Source organism: Antechinus flavipes, chromosome 1, assembly GCF_016432865.1.
Source record: "Antechinus flavipes isolate AdamAnt ecotype Samford, QLD, Australia chromosome 1, AdamAnt_v2, whole genome shotgun sequence".
NCBI classification, from domain to species: domain Eukaryota; kingdom Metazoa; phylum Chordata; class Mammalia; order Dasyuromorphia; family Dasyuridae; genus Antechinus; species Antechinus flavipes.
The window spans coordinates 132,281,842-132,301,000 of record NC_067398.1 but is presented as its reverse complement, the minus strand read 5'-3'; the positions used below and the strand labels follow the sequence as shown (position 1 = coordinate 132,301,000).

At 32.3% G+C, this 19,159-nt stretch overlaps 1 protein-coding gene across 1 annotated transcript in view; it reads right to left on the bottom strand.

The window, feature by feature from the left end:
- Positions 1-19,159, bottom strand: part of PARP8 (poly(ADP-ribose) polymerase family member 8) — a 217,234-nt gene that overhangs the window by 24,757 nt on the left and 173,318 nt on the right. Inside the window, exons 15-22 of the mRNA XM_051990612.1 lie at positions 18,561-18,653; positions 15,302-15,427; positions 11,655-11,720; positions 10,311-10,378; positions 7,792-7,840; positions 6,114-6,226; positions 5,840-5,912; positions 4,364-4,433 (exon numbers count right to left, since the gene is read on the bottom strand). Of these exons, the coding sequence (XP_051846572.1) occupies positions 4,364-4,433; positions 5,840-5,912; positions 6,114-6,226; positions 7,792-7,840; positions 10,311-10,378; positions 11,655-11,720; positions 15,302-15,427; positions 18,561-18,653 (658 nt within the window). The remainder of the gene's footprint in view (positions 1-4,363; positions 4,434-5,839; positions 5,913-6,113; positions 6,227-7,791; positions 7,841-10,310; positions 10,379-11,654; positions 11,721-15,301; positions 15,428-18,560; positions 18,654-19,159) is intronic.

Sequence of the window (19,159 nt, the reverse complement as noted above, 5' to 3'; positions counted from 1 at the left end):
GAAATACATACTCACACAAATTCCTATCATTAGAAAAAAATATGTTAAATTAGCAGCTATGGTATAGTACACATAGGGAGAGAGAAAGAGAAGGGAGACAGAGACAGAGACAGAGACAGAGACAGAGAGAGAGAGAGAGAAGAGAGAGAGAGAGAGAGAGAGAGAGAGAGAGAGAGAGACAGACAGACAAAAAAGGGGGAGTGAAGGAGAGAGGGGAAGTAAAGGAGAAAGAGAGAGATAGAAAGGAAGGGAGGGAGGGAAAGAAGGAGGGAATGAGGAGGGATTTCTTAGGGCACAAGACAACTCTAAAACTCTTAAGTTACAAAGTCAGTGCTGATTGGCATTGGTCCAGGTCATTTCACTGAGAAATCATTAAACAAATAAAATCACATATATAACCCATGAATAAGTAAAATATTTTCAAAAATGTGTCATAATAAAATTGGAATTAAAAAAACTGTAAAAACAAATTAAGAAGCATGTCCTAATTAGACATCAATTTTTCTTTGCTCTATATATGAAATAAACATTTCTCTAAAGGTATCATGTTGATTAATAGTTGTACAACAAATAAGACTACAGGACTTGGCAACAAAAAGACGTGAGTTCAAATTCTGTCTCACACACTTCCTAAAATTTGACCCATGACAAATCAATCAGCCTCTGTCTACCTCAATTTCTATGGCTTTAAAAAGGGGAAAATAAAAAGTACCAATCCCTCCCAAAGCTGTTGTGAAGATCAAATGAAATGACATGTATTTCAAAATATAATAACAATAATATTACTATTATCATTATTATTTTCTTTCTCACTGTAAAAAGAAAAATAATAGTTGTACTCTCAATAAGAGTATTGAAAAAGCTTTATGTGTCACCAATTAGTTGCTTTATATTAGTGGTCGCTTTATCCTTGAGAGAAATTTTTATTTCTCTCATATTAATAACCAATTACTATTTGGGAGATATAGTATTTTTTCCTTTCCTATTTCCTTATCTATCCTAGATCAAATTAGTCCCTGAAGAATAGGGCTGACAATGAGATTGGATTTAATATTCTCTTCAAACTTCTTCCCAGTGGAAAACTCATTGTGTTCTCCTCAGGCTTGAGTGAGAGCTAGAGCAAAGTTCTAAATAACCTGGGGCTGGGGGGTGGTTTGCAAGTAAAAGTGACTGACTTAAAAGTCTCTTCCCCAAGTCCCTCATTAGAAAGAGTAGGTCCAATTCTCATTATAATATTCATTTTTCTCATTGCTAACCAATCAGACTTGATTGCCTTCTGTAGGGAAAACTCTCTCTTCCAAGAGCATATAAGCATCAATAGGCCACTATGATCTGTCTACATTTTCCAAGAGATAGTTAAATAACAATCCTTTAATTATTTGCTAGCCATAATTAATAACATGACTGATTACCTAGAAATTATACCTCTCAAACTTTTCATATATCACACTCTTCTATCATCCTCTGTCTTTGTGCATCTGGTTTTGCATGGACAGTAGGATAAAAACTTTGGCTTACCCCTCTGGGTATCTTCAAATGTTTATCTAGTATAGGCCTTTGATAGTTTACATCACTCATCACTTCCAAATAGCACTTACCTTTCCCTATTGAAAACTGACCTTTATTCAAAGGGGAAATCACAGGGTACTCTTGCAGGGTACAAATAATTCCTAGTACAATTTATCAGGGCAAAGAATTGCTTGTTATAGGTTACAGGGAGGGGAGACACTAAATCCTAAGATATTTTATAGAAAAGGAAGGCAGACAAATGATTTCTAAACATTTGCCTCTGAAGATCCCTTTTTCTCATCATGAAATTTTTTGAAGTCTCACATGATACTAGTTGTACCATTGTTTTTTGGCAACTGATTAATAATGCATAAATTCATTTAAAAATATTTCAGAATTTGTAATAGCTTTGAAACATTTTTTTTCTTTTCTCAATCACAGCAGAAACCAAATGCAATTAGAAAATATTAATATACATGAGTGTGACATTTATAATGGTGAAAAGATGTGTTAACTTATTTGGGGAGTCATATGTGCATCTGTAGATCCCTTGCAAACCACTTTTTCTCTCTCTCCCACTCCCACCCATGTATTATTTACAAAACCTCTAGTTTTAAAGCAATAAAAACATTTCTCCTTCCTCCCATTTTTTCTAAGATGCTCAATGACTTGGAAAAAAATTGCTTCTATTTTAATTCATTATATTCAAACCATGAGCACTTTAACATGCAGCCCTTAAAGCATGTTTAATATATGATTGTAATAGGAATGTTAAAAATTAAAATTCCAGGTATCTCAAAAGCCTTCAAATAGTTTTAAACTTACAAAGCTTAATTGCTTAAAACTGCACTGACGAGTACAATATAATACTAAGGTGTAGTAGCAATAACAATAATAATAATAATAAAAACTGACTTTTATACAGCACATTTGAAGTTTTCAAAACTATTGACACATTAATTACTTCAAGTCTCATGAGATAGAGACTACAGATATTATTAGTCTCATTTTATAAATTAAAAAAAACAAAGAAATTACAGGATTATCTGTGGTCACAGAGATAATATATGTTAGAGATAGGATATCTTTCTCCAGACTTTAAACCCAGTATTTTAATCACTGTATTATCCTACTTCTCTCAACTAGTATTACATTCTGTCCTTTATATATGTATTAAATTTATATGGTGATCTGGCGTGATGATCATAAAAGATCTCATTTCACAGTAATTGAGAACACAAATCCTCTGGCCTGTTCACAATTTAATTCATATCCCCAAAACGGTATCTTCTATGCTTCATGAAAATTGAATTCAAAACTAGAGAATCAGTAAATTATGAAAGTAGCTTTGAAATATGCCATTATTTCCACAGAGCAATTTCTCTGATTATACTGCATTGAGATGCTCAAACAAACATTATTTAATGCATCTCTGTAGTCCCATACATACATGCATGGAGATAGTTTCATGTATTTAGTAGAATTTGTTTCAAATATGTAAAACAATTTCTTTGCATTTGGCCCTATTATCTCTCTCAGAAATGGTCTATGTTCCACACGACATTCTTTGAGTCTGGGGCAGCTACCATTTCTATGCAAGTGAATTTACACAACACCAAGAATATCTGAATGCTAAAAAAAATCAATAAATATTTTAAAATATGTAAAAATAAATTGAAATAGGATGAAATAAAATTAAATCCTTTTTATTTTCTAAAAACTTCTCTAAAATTAATGAAATAAAATCAAACACTGGAGAGGCAGGTATTATAATTCAGACTTCAACAGGACATAACATAGCAACATTATCAAAGTTATACAAATTCAAATCAATGCTCTCTTACAGAGTTAACAAGGTAAAAGGTAAGAGCTGTGAGTTTAGACCTGAGATCTGTTCAAATTGCCATTCTATACCTTTTACTTGTGTGCCCATAAACAAGTCATTTAAAGTCTCTGTCTCAGTTTCTTTATTTGTAAAATTGTGATAACACCTGTATCTAACTACATTTCAGATTGTTGTGTACAATAAAAGTGCTTTATCAACAAGAGTTATTTAGACAATTTAGACAATCTAATAATAACTCTTGTTGATAAAGCACTTTTATTGTACACAATAATCTGAAACTTTTTACCTCAAAGGTCACCGATGTACTTTGAACACTTCTCTGATTTTTAGAGATGTAATCCATAACACACAACAGAGTTTAGGAACCAGAAGCACCATAAAGATTTTCTTATTTCATAATCTTGAAGCAGAGTCTCTAAGAATATCACCATATTTAAAGATTTAAAAATATACATATATATGTACATTTTAACAGAAACTTCAAACATGAATCTGATAAATTAAAACACTGAATTTTAATGGGAAAGGAAAGCCACAGAGAAATTTGAAAATATCCGAGTCAGGAATTACCATGTTGTTGTAGTTTTTATTTTATATGTTTGGGCGTTTTTGTTGTTGTTCCAAATTTCTGATTTGATCACTATATAGAAGTTTCAAGAAGAAATAATCCTGGCCAATAAAAAGCAACTCTTCTATGTTCCGTTGTCTTAAGAGTACTAGGTGGTTAAGTGACTTGCACAAGATGAAAACATCACTATGTCTGAGTTGGGACTTGAACTCAGCTTTTCCTGACTTAAAAAAAAAATGCTGTGTGACTAGTATTTGTTATCACTTTCCTCCTACATTATTATGCTTTTCCTTTGTTTTCTGACATTTACAATGATATTTAACACAAATGTAGTAACTATGCCAAAATGTTGAGAAAAAGAGATATTAATAAAAATCAAAACATGAACAAGAGAAACAAAAGACAATGACATTAAGATTGAAAATGATTTGTAGTATTACCTGAGTAACCAAATGATATGCTTGACAATGGACTAAGATATATTCCACTCCCATACATTGCACCATGGAGCTAAAAAAAAAGTAGAGAGAAGCCTGTCACTGTTTTTAAATGTTTCAAATGAAGAGCAGAAATAGTCTCAAATCAGAACACTGCTTAAAAAATAACAGAACTCTTATTATTCAAAGATCCTGAATATCTTGGATAAAATATAAAATGATTCAAAAAGAAGATTAATATCATCCTTACAGCAAGAATTTTGATTTAGACAATTTGTGTGCATCAAAGTAGCCAACTCACAGTACTTGGCACAGTCTTCCCCACACACTGGAGGTAGAAATAGTTGTTAATGACAGACTATTCTAACTGGCTTTTAATTTAGCACCTCTCATATTTTATGAACAAAGCATGAAATATTTGCATGTATACTCTGATGGAGACTTAGACATTGGATTACAATATCTACTCTAATGTTTTTCAATAAGCATTGCACACAGAATGTAGACAGACCTTCTTGCACACACAATCCATTTCACTTAATACATCTATTGAACTTTAACTTTTGCAGGTAAACCTCGAAAAAAAAAATCTCACTCTCTGAAACCGACCAGATAGACTCAAACCTTTTAGCTACAAAACCAGCAACGTGTAAAACCAATGATGGATCATAACCAATAATCTATATATAATCCATCCCTGTGAATATAAGAAGTTGAGTAGCAATTTTTTCCCTCTTTCTCAATTTCTTGGCTACTGCCTTAATTCACCTTGTTGGCAAGCTATAAATAAGCAATATGTTTCCCAGAAATTTTTTAGACTCTGAATTTTTTTTAAAGTTCTATTTGTAATCCTGGAGCCTAGCATAGTGCTTGATATATTGTAGTTGACTTCTAAATGCTTCTAACTGGTTGATTTATTTCAACATTATTTGTCATCCTTCATATAAAATTTGGTCAGAGAAAAATCAGAAACATTTTTGACAATCTTTTTTTTAAAAACTAAATTGACCTCACCTACTTTTAGGTGAAAGTCAATTAGCAATGTAGCAGTGAAATGCCACTATAAGGAAAATATGAAGGTGGAGACCAGAAGGAAGTGAGGTTGCTTGTCTCAATTTTGTCAACATCCCTGAAAGTAATTCTACAAATCAGAGATAAAAACAGTACTTAATGAGTTCTCTGGTGTTCTTTCCTTCTTTTAATAACACACAAAGATAAACAAAAACACTTTATAACTACAAATAAAGCATATATAATTATGTCTATTGGAATTAAAAAAAAACCCTTTCCATATATGGTCTTCTCCCATTTGAATAACAGAATAGGACTTTCTGTTACCTACAAGATTACCTAGCAAGAATCACCCTCTAACTTAAATGATTAGTAGACATGCATATTGTAAGACTACATACCATTGCAAGAGAAAAAAATGGCTACACTTTTTTGGCATCATCTGTCATAAACAAAAAAAAATTTTACCTGTAGCCGTGTATTTGAAGCAACAACCAAGCCATTCCTCAGGATGGAGTGCCAGTTTTCAATGTGGGAACCACTAAAAATGGAGGGGGAAAAAACCAAACACACAGTGTTGGAAGTCATGCTATCTAAACAAAATTTGCAACTTAATCATTCACTTGCTAGCTACTTGAAATGTCCAAACAGCTCTTGGGAATTAAATATTTCCTTCTCCTGTACTCATCAAAAACTCTTACACAGAAACCCAACATTACATGTACTTTTAAATCATACTCACTGAAATGCAAAGGTACTTCCAAAAAGTTTTTTAGCAGCTCTAAAATGGGATTCTTTGGCTGGTGGACTGCTGAGAAGGAGGAATTGATGGGGAGTGTGCATGAACTTCAATTGCTGTTAAATAAAATATGACAAATGGAAAAGTGTCAGGTTGAACATATTTCCAAGGTTGAAGACTCACTCAGATCTCGCTGGTTCCAATAGAACCCCATTACCCAGGATCTACCTCAAGTCATTTGAAGCCAATCTGATTAATAGACTGATTCAAATGCCTGAAAATGCTATGGCAGACAAATTGCATTGAATTCTTGATAGGAATGATAAAAAAAGTGCTAGAAGAGCACTAGGAAAAGAACAAATGTGCCAATAATTCCAAATCATTTATATGTGTTTGAAACACATTATAAAATTTTGTTTGAATACTGAACATTTCTAATTAAGTTTTTTTCTTTGGTTTATTAGGTTCAGTTTCCTGAGAAATACTAACTAATATCATTGCAGTAGCTATATGGTCTAGAAATATACTAGATAGCAAAAAAAATCCAGTTCAAGATTTTAAAATGTTCACAATCGATGATCTATGAAATTCATAATTCACAAATTGAACATATCCATTAATATTTGCCTTTTGGTTCTAATAAGCCTTCTTGGTTCCAATTTTCTCTTTCCTAGAACAGCATCCTACTTAAAGAATCCATCAAGTAATCGAAAAGGATTGCTACCCAAATAATTAAGGTATATAATTAGGTAGATAACTAGGTAAGTAAATAGGGAAGGAGAGAGAGAGGGAGAGGGAGAGGAAGAGGGAAAAGAAGAGGGAGTGAGAGAGAGAGATAGAGGAGAGGGAGAGGGAAAGGGAGAGGGAGGAAGAGAGAGGGAGAGGGAAAGGGAGAGGGAGGAAGAGAGAGAAAGAGACAGAGAGGAAGAGAAGGAGAGGGAGAGAGGGAAAGGAATAGAGAGAGAGAGAGAGGGGGGGGAAGGGAGACGGAGAGAGAGAGGGAGAGAGAAAGGAAGAAGGAGAGAAAGAAGGAGAGGGGGAGGAAGAGGGAGAGACAGAGACAAAGAGAAACAGAGACAGAGAGAGACAGAGATAAGGATAAGCGAGATGGAGGGAGAAAAGGAGAAAGAAAGAGATAAGAAGAAAGTAGTCAGAAGCTACTTCCTCCTTATCTACCAGTTCACATGATAAAAACAACAACAAAAAATTTTCCCACTTTGCATAGGGAGAAAGAGCAGAGTCAGGAATTTCATTTAGACATTCACTTCTATGGTTCTAACCTGTTGTCAACATAGGCAGAAAAAAGATATTAGGGGAATATAAAAAAAAAAAAAAAAAAAAAAAAAACAAAGTAGAAAACAAATAAATTTTTCTATGTATACTCTAAGTGATGATAATAATGTTGAATACTCAAATGATGTGATATTGATTGACTTATTTATAATATCAAGATAAAATGCCCTCTATTTGCATTTAACATTTAGGAGTTTTTGGTACAATAAATAAAAAAGCAATTTACACAGCTAAGAAATATTATTTAGTTCTTCTATCTCTAGTTGTCTGAATTTCAGGAACCTTATGACATTGTCTGAGAATCATAAACGAGTCCTATGATCTTAAAAGTATCTCTCTAATTTAAAAGACAAGCATATGAATGGGTAAAAAAAAAAAAAAAACTTACCCGGTTAACTGGCAGTTTCACAATATGCGACCTATTACTTGAAATAACCCTGAAATTAAAATGATTCATCAGCCACAAATATGCAAAAAATGCTTTTTTCTTAGGAAACGAGAGATTAAAGCTTATGCTCGCTGTGCCAAAGATTTTGTAATCATTTTATTTAATTCTATACTATTTTCTTTTGTGTCCTAAAACAAATCTAAAAAGAATTTAACTTTTAAGTTGGTATTGCAAACTGGCTGGAATAAATATAAAAATCAAATCTCAAAAAAATTTTAATAATCATCTTGTGAAAAGAACATTTCTAGGATATGTTTTAAACAATTATCATCAACATAATATGATAAGACTATCTACACTTCCTATTTTTTCAAGAAAGATTGATTTTTAAAGTGAGACCCCTAATAGAAAACAAAGGAAAATATATGTTGTCAGTTATAAAAAATGCTAAAGGTACTTACTCAAATACTTTGTAAATGAAATTATTATAATCATCAATGGAGCCAATTAGAAAATGAAAATACTTTTTAAAATATGTAAAAGTATATTTGAAAATGTGTAAAATATAAATATTATCATTAAGGAGTAAAAAACTTTAGAAAACAAAAGGGTCAGTATCTCTTCTGTTAGAGAAGTGAATAAAGCACTGAATGTCAAGTGGAAGAAGGTAGAAGAATATTAAATAATCTGTGACACAAGGGGAAAGAAAAAATGATGCACTTTCCCTTTTCAACATACTCTTATGACATAAGGATGTGGCATGGGATATAGTAGATGATATATTTATGTATGTGTATGTGTGTGTATAAATAAAGAATCAGACTGAGGAAGATATGGATCCAAATTTCCCTCTAATTTTTACTGTTTAAACTTATACCAATTATTCAATACTTCTGAGTCTCCATGAACTCCCTAAAATTTATCTGCTTACAATTACAGATGGATTGTGATCTGATTAGGCAGAAGGAATCATTTCATTCTGATAAAATTATAGACTCTTCAAAGATTGTATAAGCATCTACTAAAAAAGACTGTTCCAATGATGAAAAATTGTGTGTGTGTATATATATATATATATATGTATATATAAAATACACACATATGTATATATATATGTATATATATACATAAATATGCACACATATATATGTACATATAGACATATACACATGTATATAGTGTGCATATCCATACATAGTTTTAGTTTACTTATGGACATTGTGAGTCATAATACTAACAATTGTTCACACACATGTATTTTGCTACAGGTAACTAATTTCATTTTCATGGAACTCTAGGAGGCAGTTTTACAATCTAGTATCACTAATTTACAGATGAGGGAATGGAAGTACAGAGAGCTTAAATGACTTTCCCATGATCACACAGCTAGACTGATTTTAAATGATAGGTTTTCCAAGCCTATTTTTTGTCAAGAGCTTTCTCTATTTCAATTAATTCCATAGGGGGGAAAACTTGACTAAACTGATTTCAACTAAATAGACTCTCTGAAAAATAAGATTTATCCTTTAATGACAAAGGCAGGACTAAGGTGGTCTTTATAGGCAACCAAACAGAATTTTAATAGAGCAGGATCTTTTCTTTTTTAAATAAAATTTCAAATATAGAAAATTCCACTCTTTGTGGCTTGTGGCTATTATTTTTGCATTTATTTTATTGAGTATTTTTTTCCCAATTACATGTAAAAACAGTTGTGGCAATTACTTTTGTAATCATGTTCTAGAACAGCTCAAAATCTCTGGTAGAGAGTATTCAGAGGAAAAACAATTTTCAAACAGGATTGAACAGCAAGTACTGGGATCCAATTTCTTAACCATTCTATGTTGTTGAACAATTAGGCACATCTCAGTTAATCCTATCTTTCATTCTTATGAAAAAGGGGCAAGTGATGAAAAGCACAAAGCAATATTAAGGATGATAAGGGGGGGGGAAAGTGAGGCTTGTGTTCTGGGCTCAGGAAACATTCATTTCGGTCTCTGAACTCTTTCTAAAAATTACCACAATATACAGGACTCATTTTGCAGACCTTCCAAAAAAAAAGGCAGGGGGAGATCTTGAAGCACACAACATCTTCAACTACATAAGAAAGATGTACTAAGGTTAGAAAAGGTACTAATGCATTTTAGGAAGATTTTTAAACCTAAAATATTGAAACAAGTGACTTTTCAGCTTAATCCTCACTTAACCAGAAAATTAAATTAAGCAAAACAGCTCATTACCTGTGTAATCCTGTTAAGCAAGGTTTTTTACTATGGACAAACAGCAATTAAATGGACTGCATATCTTTGCAATGCAAGTCACAGTGTAGTCTTTTCCCAGTGATGTAGAACTTTTAATTAAAATGAGAGTCATTAAAGGCTTATATAATCTTCGGGGCTCATAAGCTTCTAGGAGAATCTTAGTATTGCAAGTTTAAAACAAAAGAGACATGCATTTTTTTCCTCCCTTAAAAGCAGGCAGAATAAGGCCACAGTCTACATTTTTATTAAAAAGAACAATACCATTGCAATAGAGGATGAGCAAGGGGGTCCTGTTTATCCATCTGTTTCTTGATTTCCAAATATGGTGCCTATGAAAGATAATAATTCTTCTTGATTTCTCTTAAGCAATCTATTTTTTAAAGTATCTAATACATGTCTAACTAAAGAAATGCCAGCCATTTATTATAAGGTTAATGCACAGATTTCTTGCCATTAATTTAGATTCAAAATTTACAGACTTGTCTTGGTAACAACCAAATTTGTTCTAGAAATTTCTCCCCAAGCTTAAATGATACTATAAAATTAGAATGAAAGAGAACATTTTATAACTACAATCAATGTTCATATCTGATGGTATTTGCTCGAGTCTTGGATTTTCTGTAAAAAAATTGAATAGAAATTTCACTATTCCCCTTCCTCCCCATTTCTGACATCAGCACTTTGTCATTTTCTCTCAAATAATACCAATGAAGCCATATACAAGTTACTATATTCAATGAAAAAATATTTAGAGAATTTAACTTAAGTGGAATTCTCCCTTAGACAACTGGGAATTACAGAATTATATATTTAGCATGGATTATGGAGTTATACATTTAGCTCAAAAATTCTGCAGATACGACACAATAAAAACTACTTCTCTAAAGCACTGGGGGGAAAAGAACACTACTATTTTCATCTTCACATTGAAGAGATAGTGACATCAAGATATTAAATAACTTGCCAAGGTCACAGAGCAGGTAGGTCACTGAGGGAGCCAGTTATACAACTCTAGTCTCTAGATTCCTTAGTTGAATGCTCATCAGTCGACATTGCCTCCCATTTAAAATAGCTTATATGTGACCCAGAAAAGAACCAGCCATTTTTGGCAAAGGTCTGATGGCAGAATCAAACTTTGCAGCTATTTATAAAAACCAAGAATGCCTGGGGTCTAGGCTATAATATAAATATACAGTTATAGCAAAGTCATTTTCATTACTAAAAATCATTTACTTAACCTTGTGCAATATACTACTACAGAAGCTGCAGGGAAGAATTTTAAAGACAATAATGCTGTCCCTGATCTCTAGCTTCTTAATGGTCACAAAACCAGTATGTTTTCTATATAGCATAATCCTACCATAACAGTGTTATTTACTTTTCATAAAAGATGGTGATAATAACATATCTAATCCAGTAATATCACACAGTAATAAAATTTCCTGATGAGAAGCAATCATTAAGCTTTTATTCCTATTTTTCTTTAGGAATATCTCAGAGGCCATGATCCAAATGCAAATAAATTTTAAAAGTGCTACCCAATATAACTGAATTGCAAAAAACAAATGATGACAATAAAAACAGCAATGTAACACACTTACTTACCTGGGTCATTTCTCTAATAGATGTAATACTATCCAATGCTTTCATTACTCGGTCATAGTTTTTCTTCTGTTAAAATGAAAATATACACGTTATTAACTTACAGACCTATGAAGGCCAGCATTTCTTGATTTAGAATCTCCTCTCCACATGCAAAAATTTAACGAGGGTAAATCAGAAGATAATGGTTCTCCAACAACATTGTCAAAACAAACTTTAAAAGATTTAAAACTCTAATCATCACAAACTTTGATTCCTGAATACTGATGATAAAAATTAATAATCAGATTGAGACATAGATTTTTTTAAAGATATGACTAATATGGGGAAATTGTTTAGCTTGCTTATGTATATAAGGGTTTTTCTTTTCTTTTTTGTGGTTTTCACTATAGAAGGGAGGTGATTAGAAAATAAATACTTGCTAATTAAAATATACATTTAATTTTTTTAAAGTTCACATTTTTACATTTTAATTTCTCTTTTAGTGATAATGAAGCAACCCTTGTTCTTGCCAAGGTGAAATGCTCTTGATAGAATTTTTCATTGTCTCTCAACCAGATTGATCCTTAAACCTCTCTCCTGTTGTGTTTATTGTAATCTCTTCTTATCTCTTTTCTTTCTTTCTGCAGCTTCAAATGTTTGATTTTTAGGGTATCTTAACTATGCCATACTATCTGACATCTCTTCTCCCTTTCACAATCAAACTCCAAAAAAGAATATGTCAACACTCATTGCCTCTATTTCTTTCCCCTCCCTCACTTCTCAATCTACTAGCTTCCAGCTTCATCACTCAAAATAAATTGCTCTGTCTTAATTATCAAATCTAGTGGAGATTTTTCTGACTCAGCTCATTCTTTTCAACTTCTCATCCTTTCCTACTGTTGATCATCCTTTTCTCCTAGATACTTGCTTTTTGCTGCATTTTTGTGACACTCTGATTTCTGATTATCTTTCTATAGCAGCCCACTAGTTTTCAATGTCTCATTCTATTTTCTAACTGAGGATCTGCCCTGGGTCATAATTCCTTCTCTGTCTCCATTCTCTAACCTAATGACTTCACCAACTCCCACGGATTTGATTATTTTTTCAATGCATATGGCTCTATCTATCCAGGCCATTTCTTTTCTGACCCATCATAATCATTTTAAACTGGACATCCTTAGATACCTCAAATTCAATGTGCCTAAAACAGAATTCATCTTTCCTAAAAATGAATATCCCTATTTTTATCAAAAATATGATGATCCTTCCAGTTTCTGGGGAATAAAATCTTAGTATTATCCTTGATTCTTTAACTTATTCTCATATGTTAACTTATGACATATCTGGTCACTTGCCAAATACTGCCATTTCTTGTTCCACAAAATCTCTTGTATTCATTCCCTTCTCACTGTACACACAGACATCACTTCAGTTCACATCCTCATTACTTCTAATTAGGCCTATTGCAATAGTCTCTGAATAGGTCTGTCTGTCTTAAATCTATACTTCCCCATCCTCCACCTCTCCAATCCATTCTTTATACATTTAGCAAAAAATGATCTTCCTTAATTATAAATCTGAAAACTTACTCAATTAACTCTGATCTCTTCCTATTACCTCCAGGATATAAAATCCTCTGTTTGACTTTTCAGGCCATTTACAACTTAGCTCTCCAACTTTGTTGTACATGATTCCTATTCCTGTATGCCGCAAGCAAACCAGACAAGCTTTCTCTCTGATTCTCACATAAAGCATTGTATCTATTATCTCTGTGTCTCAGCATGCTTTTTCAATCATTCCCTGAATATACTGCACCCCCTTTCACACAAACTCTTCTTTACCTCAAAACCCACCTTAATCACTATGATATGAAACCTTTTTATTTAACCTGATTCCCAGTAAATTCTAGGGCCTGCTTTCTTTCCCTTTCTTCTATTTAATATATTTTGGTTTGTTTTAGGTTGATTTGACTTGATTCATTCTAAATACAATTCTCACAAAAGCATATATCATCTTCTCAATAGACATGAGTTTTTTGAGAACCAAAATAGTTTCATTTTTGTTTCTGTAATCCCAGCACATGGAAGAATCCCTGGCACACAGTAGGTGCTTAATAAATTATTTCCCCTCCCCCACAAAAGGACAAAATTGTACCTGAAACTACATGAACTTTGAATGAGCTGGAAGAAAACAGAATAATAAGCTGCTACTATTATGAGATGTGAGAATGTTCCTTTGGTTGATCCATGAAAAATAATATTCGTTTCTCTATTGCAGTAGCCTTAACTGTTACTGTTTTACTTATTTGGGAGCTATTACTATAGCACTGAGTGGGAAGAAAAGAAAAATGATGATACAAATCAAATTCAAAATACCAAGTCCTGATGCTTGGATTTTTCCCGCCACAATAACCTTTGATCATCCTGGATACAATAAAGAGAATACACTTGAAACACTGATATCCATGACAAGACATACATTTTAAGACATATCTTTCAAATTAAATGAGTGTTAGACAGAACTCTAACAATTATATAAATGAAATTATATGCTCAATTTGTCATTTGGTTTCAAACATAATTAAAATATATGCAAGAGTGCCCATCATTACAACTGATTGTCAAGGAATGGATGGCAGAAAAGCTTTCCAAATAGTTCTACAATTTCAGAATGACTACTAAGAGGAAGCAAGAAATACTTAGCTCCTCTGTAACATAAGAAATCAAGCCCTAAAAGAGCATATGGTTTGATACTGAAGCTTCCAGTCTAAGCCCACAGATCCCCTTCCAATCAATTAGACAGTTCACTACTTATCTAAGATTCATTTTGTAGGAGATCCTACTCTACCTAAACATGGAAAACAGAAAAAAGGAAGGAATAAAGGATATTACTTCTTGTAAACTGAAATGTATTAAGAAGTCAACTACTCATGAAAAATGTGGGTCCTTGTTGTATCCACAAAAGCAATGGCAAATTAATCCTGCCACAATTTATTAAAGTACAAAAAGGACATAACTTGATTTGAAGGGCAATAAATAGGTCTGGATTCACAAAGTTCAAGATGTTTTTAATGAGGTTTTGAAAGAAGGAAGGAAAACAAGTAACCAGAAATGAATGGCATGCATGATGTCCTGGAAGTGGGAATAAACAATTGAAAGGAACAGTTAGGTTCTTTGGGAAAGAATTACAGGAAGAAGGCATCCTTATGCCTAAGGATTTAAGTAGGCTGATCTAAAAAAAAATCTAAAATACTGCTAGGCTTTTGTATAGTAGAAAGAATATTGAATTCTTTCAATCTGGAATCTTGATTCAAGGGCATCCTAAGCCATCTTGTAGCAGCTGCTCATAAGAGCTAATTGGTAAAGTTTCATTGTGAGCATCTAGACCTCAGAAATGGCAAACACGACAAATCAAGGCTTGATTTATGATTTAGTTGATGGTCTATACTGAGAAAGCAATGAAGAAAATTTTAACAATGTAAAGCAAACTGAAAAGTGTATTGTATATATTTTTGCCCCCTAGGTTATCAGTTTTATTACAACATAGTTGTGTGATCTTCTCCTTGTAAAAATTGGAAGAATATTGGTATATTTGATCTCAAAGGCAACTAGGATTTGTAAAACTCTACAAGTCTCATCTAGGAAGTCTCTAAGAGAGTCATTACTTACCCTAGGATTGAAGGCCAGCATTTGAGGATCATTAGGATCTACCACAGATGGATATGGCTCAAAAATAACCACTTTCCTGGGAGATTCCAAGGCAGATCGACACATAGACACAAGCAGATCTACCACCTAGAATTGTAAATAGTTAATTCTTTTGTTTCAGTACGCTTTCAACAAGCCATTCCTTTAACAAATACTTCAAGAAATTTTTTTTTTCTTTTTTCTCATAGCCTCACTTGTATCAGTTCATTTTGAAGCTTCCTAGTTAGTTTGTTTTTGTAAACAAAAAAATTTACATAATGCTCACAGTTATGCCTACTGAAATGTAACATTTAGAATTGATCAAAAAGATTAGAGGTTGGGGTATTAATGCTAAATCTTCTGATTGGAAAACTTATGTTTGTGATAATATTATAATATATGGTCTGCACCTTGGAAGCAGGGTAGAAGAGGCAAAAACTCTGCCCAAATTTAAAAATAAATTGTTGTTCAGTTATTTTCAGTCATGTCCAGCTCTGTGTAACTCAAATTGAGTTTTTCTTGGCAAAGACACTGGAATAATTTTCCATTTCCTTCTCTGGCTCATTTTACAGATGAGAAAACTGAGGAAAACAATTTAAAGTGATTTGTTTAGGGTTAAAGAACTAATAACTATCTGAGGTCGCAGTTGAACTCAGGAAAGGTAAGTCTTCCTGACTAAAAGTTTGACACTCTATCCACTGTGCCACATAGATGAATAAAAATAAATAAGAAGTCTTTATTTTTCCTTCACATCTCCTGACATTAATTACCAAATAGTCTGCCAAGATCAGCCACGGTGGTATAGGGCAATATTTTTGAGGATAAAATTGAAAAACAAAAATAATAAATATCATTGAAAAGGTTTTTTTTTTTTTTTTTTTTAGGTGAAGATTTCAGAAAACCTTTATTTTCAGCTTCTAGGTATCTCAAGACAATTGCAATTAGTATGGAAAGAGTGGTAAATTTGAAATGAATTCATCATTTGAATGAAACAGTATATCAAGCTCAGCCACTTACTACTTTTGTGACCTTAGGCACATCACTTAATTTGATACTAGTATCCTCATCTTCTTGCATTTGAAGAAATCTGAGTTCCTTGTCCTTTGACACATCCCAGGATGCTTTGTGCTGCATATTTCACCATCAAAAATATTTGTTACATTTCATCTGATGCTAACAGCATAAGCTTAGACTTAAAGTGGCCAAATTAAATGCCCCCCCTCAAAAATCTATTGAGGAAATTTGACCTCAAAAAAAAAAAAAAAAAGGAATCCAAGAAACTCCTTTTTAAAGATTAAAAAAAAAAAAAGATTTTTAAATGTGGGTATGGGGGAAGGGGCACTTTCTACAATGATGCAAAATGGTGTTTTCTAATAAGAATCTGGCTTCTAGATTCTGTGTATTCACAGAACATTCATGAACCTAAACTTTTTGAGATTTTAACAGAACATTCAGAATTTTAAAAGATAGTTGAATTAATTAGCAAGGCCTTAGGCATGAGATGATAATATAACAGATAAAGCAAACTTTAAAAAAGACATTTTTAGTATAATTAAGACTGTTGGAATTGGGTCAGCTAATTTTTTTGTTCTTTTTGATAAATTTTAGCAGTTATGAAAAATAGATTTTTCAAAAGCAGACGTGATTTTCAAAATACTAGCTGTGATTTTTTTTCTTTTCCACTCTTAGATGGAAAAATAGATGCATCACAATCTAAAATATTTTATATGTTTCCAGATCTCATCATGAATGTGAACTAATATCACAATTTTGGAGTAGAGATAGAGGGGAAGATAACTTTTTGCTCTGAAAAATAAAAGGATTAAAAAGAGAAGGTATGATCTTAAATGTCTAAATCAATTATGTGCAATGATAGCAAAAACAGTGACAAATTAGCCTAATCACTTAATATGCTTTAAAATATATTGTACCAAGAAGAGAATTTTGTTCCTTAAAAAACTAAAAATTTAAAACAAAAGTGAGAAATAAAGGGGGATTACTTTTGCAACTCAAATCACATTTTCCCCTTTTACTAAAATGTTTTAACTCATGGCTAGTGTTTATCCATCTACATAGCAGCTACCATACAAAGAAAACTAAATTTCAATTGATCAAGGATGGACAGAAGCAACTACACCCAAAGAAAGAACACTGGGAAATGAATATAAACTGCTTGCATTTTTGTTTTTCTTCCCAGATTATTTATACCTTCTGAATCCAGTTCTCCCTGTGCAACAAGAAAACTGTTTGGTTCTGCACACATATATTGTATCTAGGATATACTGTAACCTATTTAACATGTAAAGGACTGCTTGCCATCTGGGGGAGGGGGTGGAGGGAGGGAGAGGAAAATCGGAACAGAAGTGAGTGCAAGGGATAATGCTATAAAAAATTACCCTGGCATGGGTTCTGTCAATAAAAAGTTATTTAAAAAAACTAAATAGATTCATGGGTGACTAATTTTTGGCAATAATCATAAACACGCTCTTGCTTGCTGGAAAAGAGAGCTGAGAAAGACCTAGAGAATATTTAGTCCAATCCCATCATTTTCCAGATGTGAAAACTTAGATCTAGAAATGATGGCTGACTTACTTAAGGTACCAAAGCAAGGTAAGGAAGGGCACAGTGGAGGTTATAACCCAGGTCTCCTGAGTCTCTACTAGCTGTATGCGTTTTTATAAGACACTGTTTCTAATTATGGCGATGAGTAATCAGGATTTGCACACATTGTCAGAAGAGACAACATAAAATCATATGGTGTGGTTTTTTAAACGATGGAAAGAAGAAAAGACTTAGCCTGTGTTATAAGAGATTTAGGGATAAACAGGTGCAATATAGCATGAATAAAGAAGATAACTCGTACAATTTTCAAAGGATTTATAAATTAGATTTACCAACTACCATTTAAAATATGTTAAAACTCAAAATTGATAACTGTCAGTAACGTTAAAATAAAACCTTAATTTCTTATCAAAAGTAATAGAATTTAAAAAAAAAAGTTTATAAAAGAACTTTTTCTGCATTTCTGGAACTTTATTTCAGAGATCAGTGAACTACAGGTAGGAAATATCCTTAGGCCACTTATGAAAAAACCACAATAAATATCATGGATGATTTTATCTTCTTTGTCTAAAAAAATCCAACATTTGTACATCAAAATAAATCAGTTATTCTGAAATGGTAGAACTGTACAAATTGCTAATACCAAATTAAGAATATAATTAGCATCACATATCCTTACCTGAGCCCCAGTTGCTATTTCATCAGCAGCTTCATTCATTACTCCAAGAGTTTGGAAAGCAAATACACATAGTTCACGTTCACATACAGTAGGCTACAAAACAAACCAGAATATAACAAATTACAACATTTATTTGTAAATAAATTACAACTTTTTTTAAAGTTCAGTTTGCACTGCTCCACAGAATTCAAAATATAAACTTCTAGAATTTGACATTTCTTTAATTTCTTCCATTTTTATTATGACTGGAATTTATACTAATTTGATTATGTGAATATTCATCTAAACAGAGACTACTAAAATTTTCATACTATAATAAGGAAGTGAACATAAATCAGAATTTTAATATTCTTAATTTGTACAAATAAACTTATTTTATCAACAAATTTTTTATTAAATGATAGATATATCACTACTTTTTTAAAACACAATGACTGCCTTGGGTTTTCTTTCTTTCATATATGTTATGCAAAAACATAACCAGTGAGAGCAAAAGAAATGTACCTATTATAAATCTAAAAGAAAGCAACAACAAACAAACCCAAAACCACAAAGCAAATGTAAGTTAGTTTGTTTTTGTTTGTTTGTTTTTTAGAGAG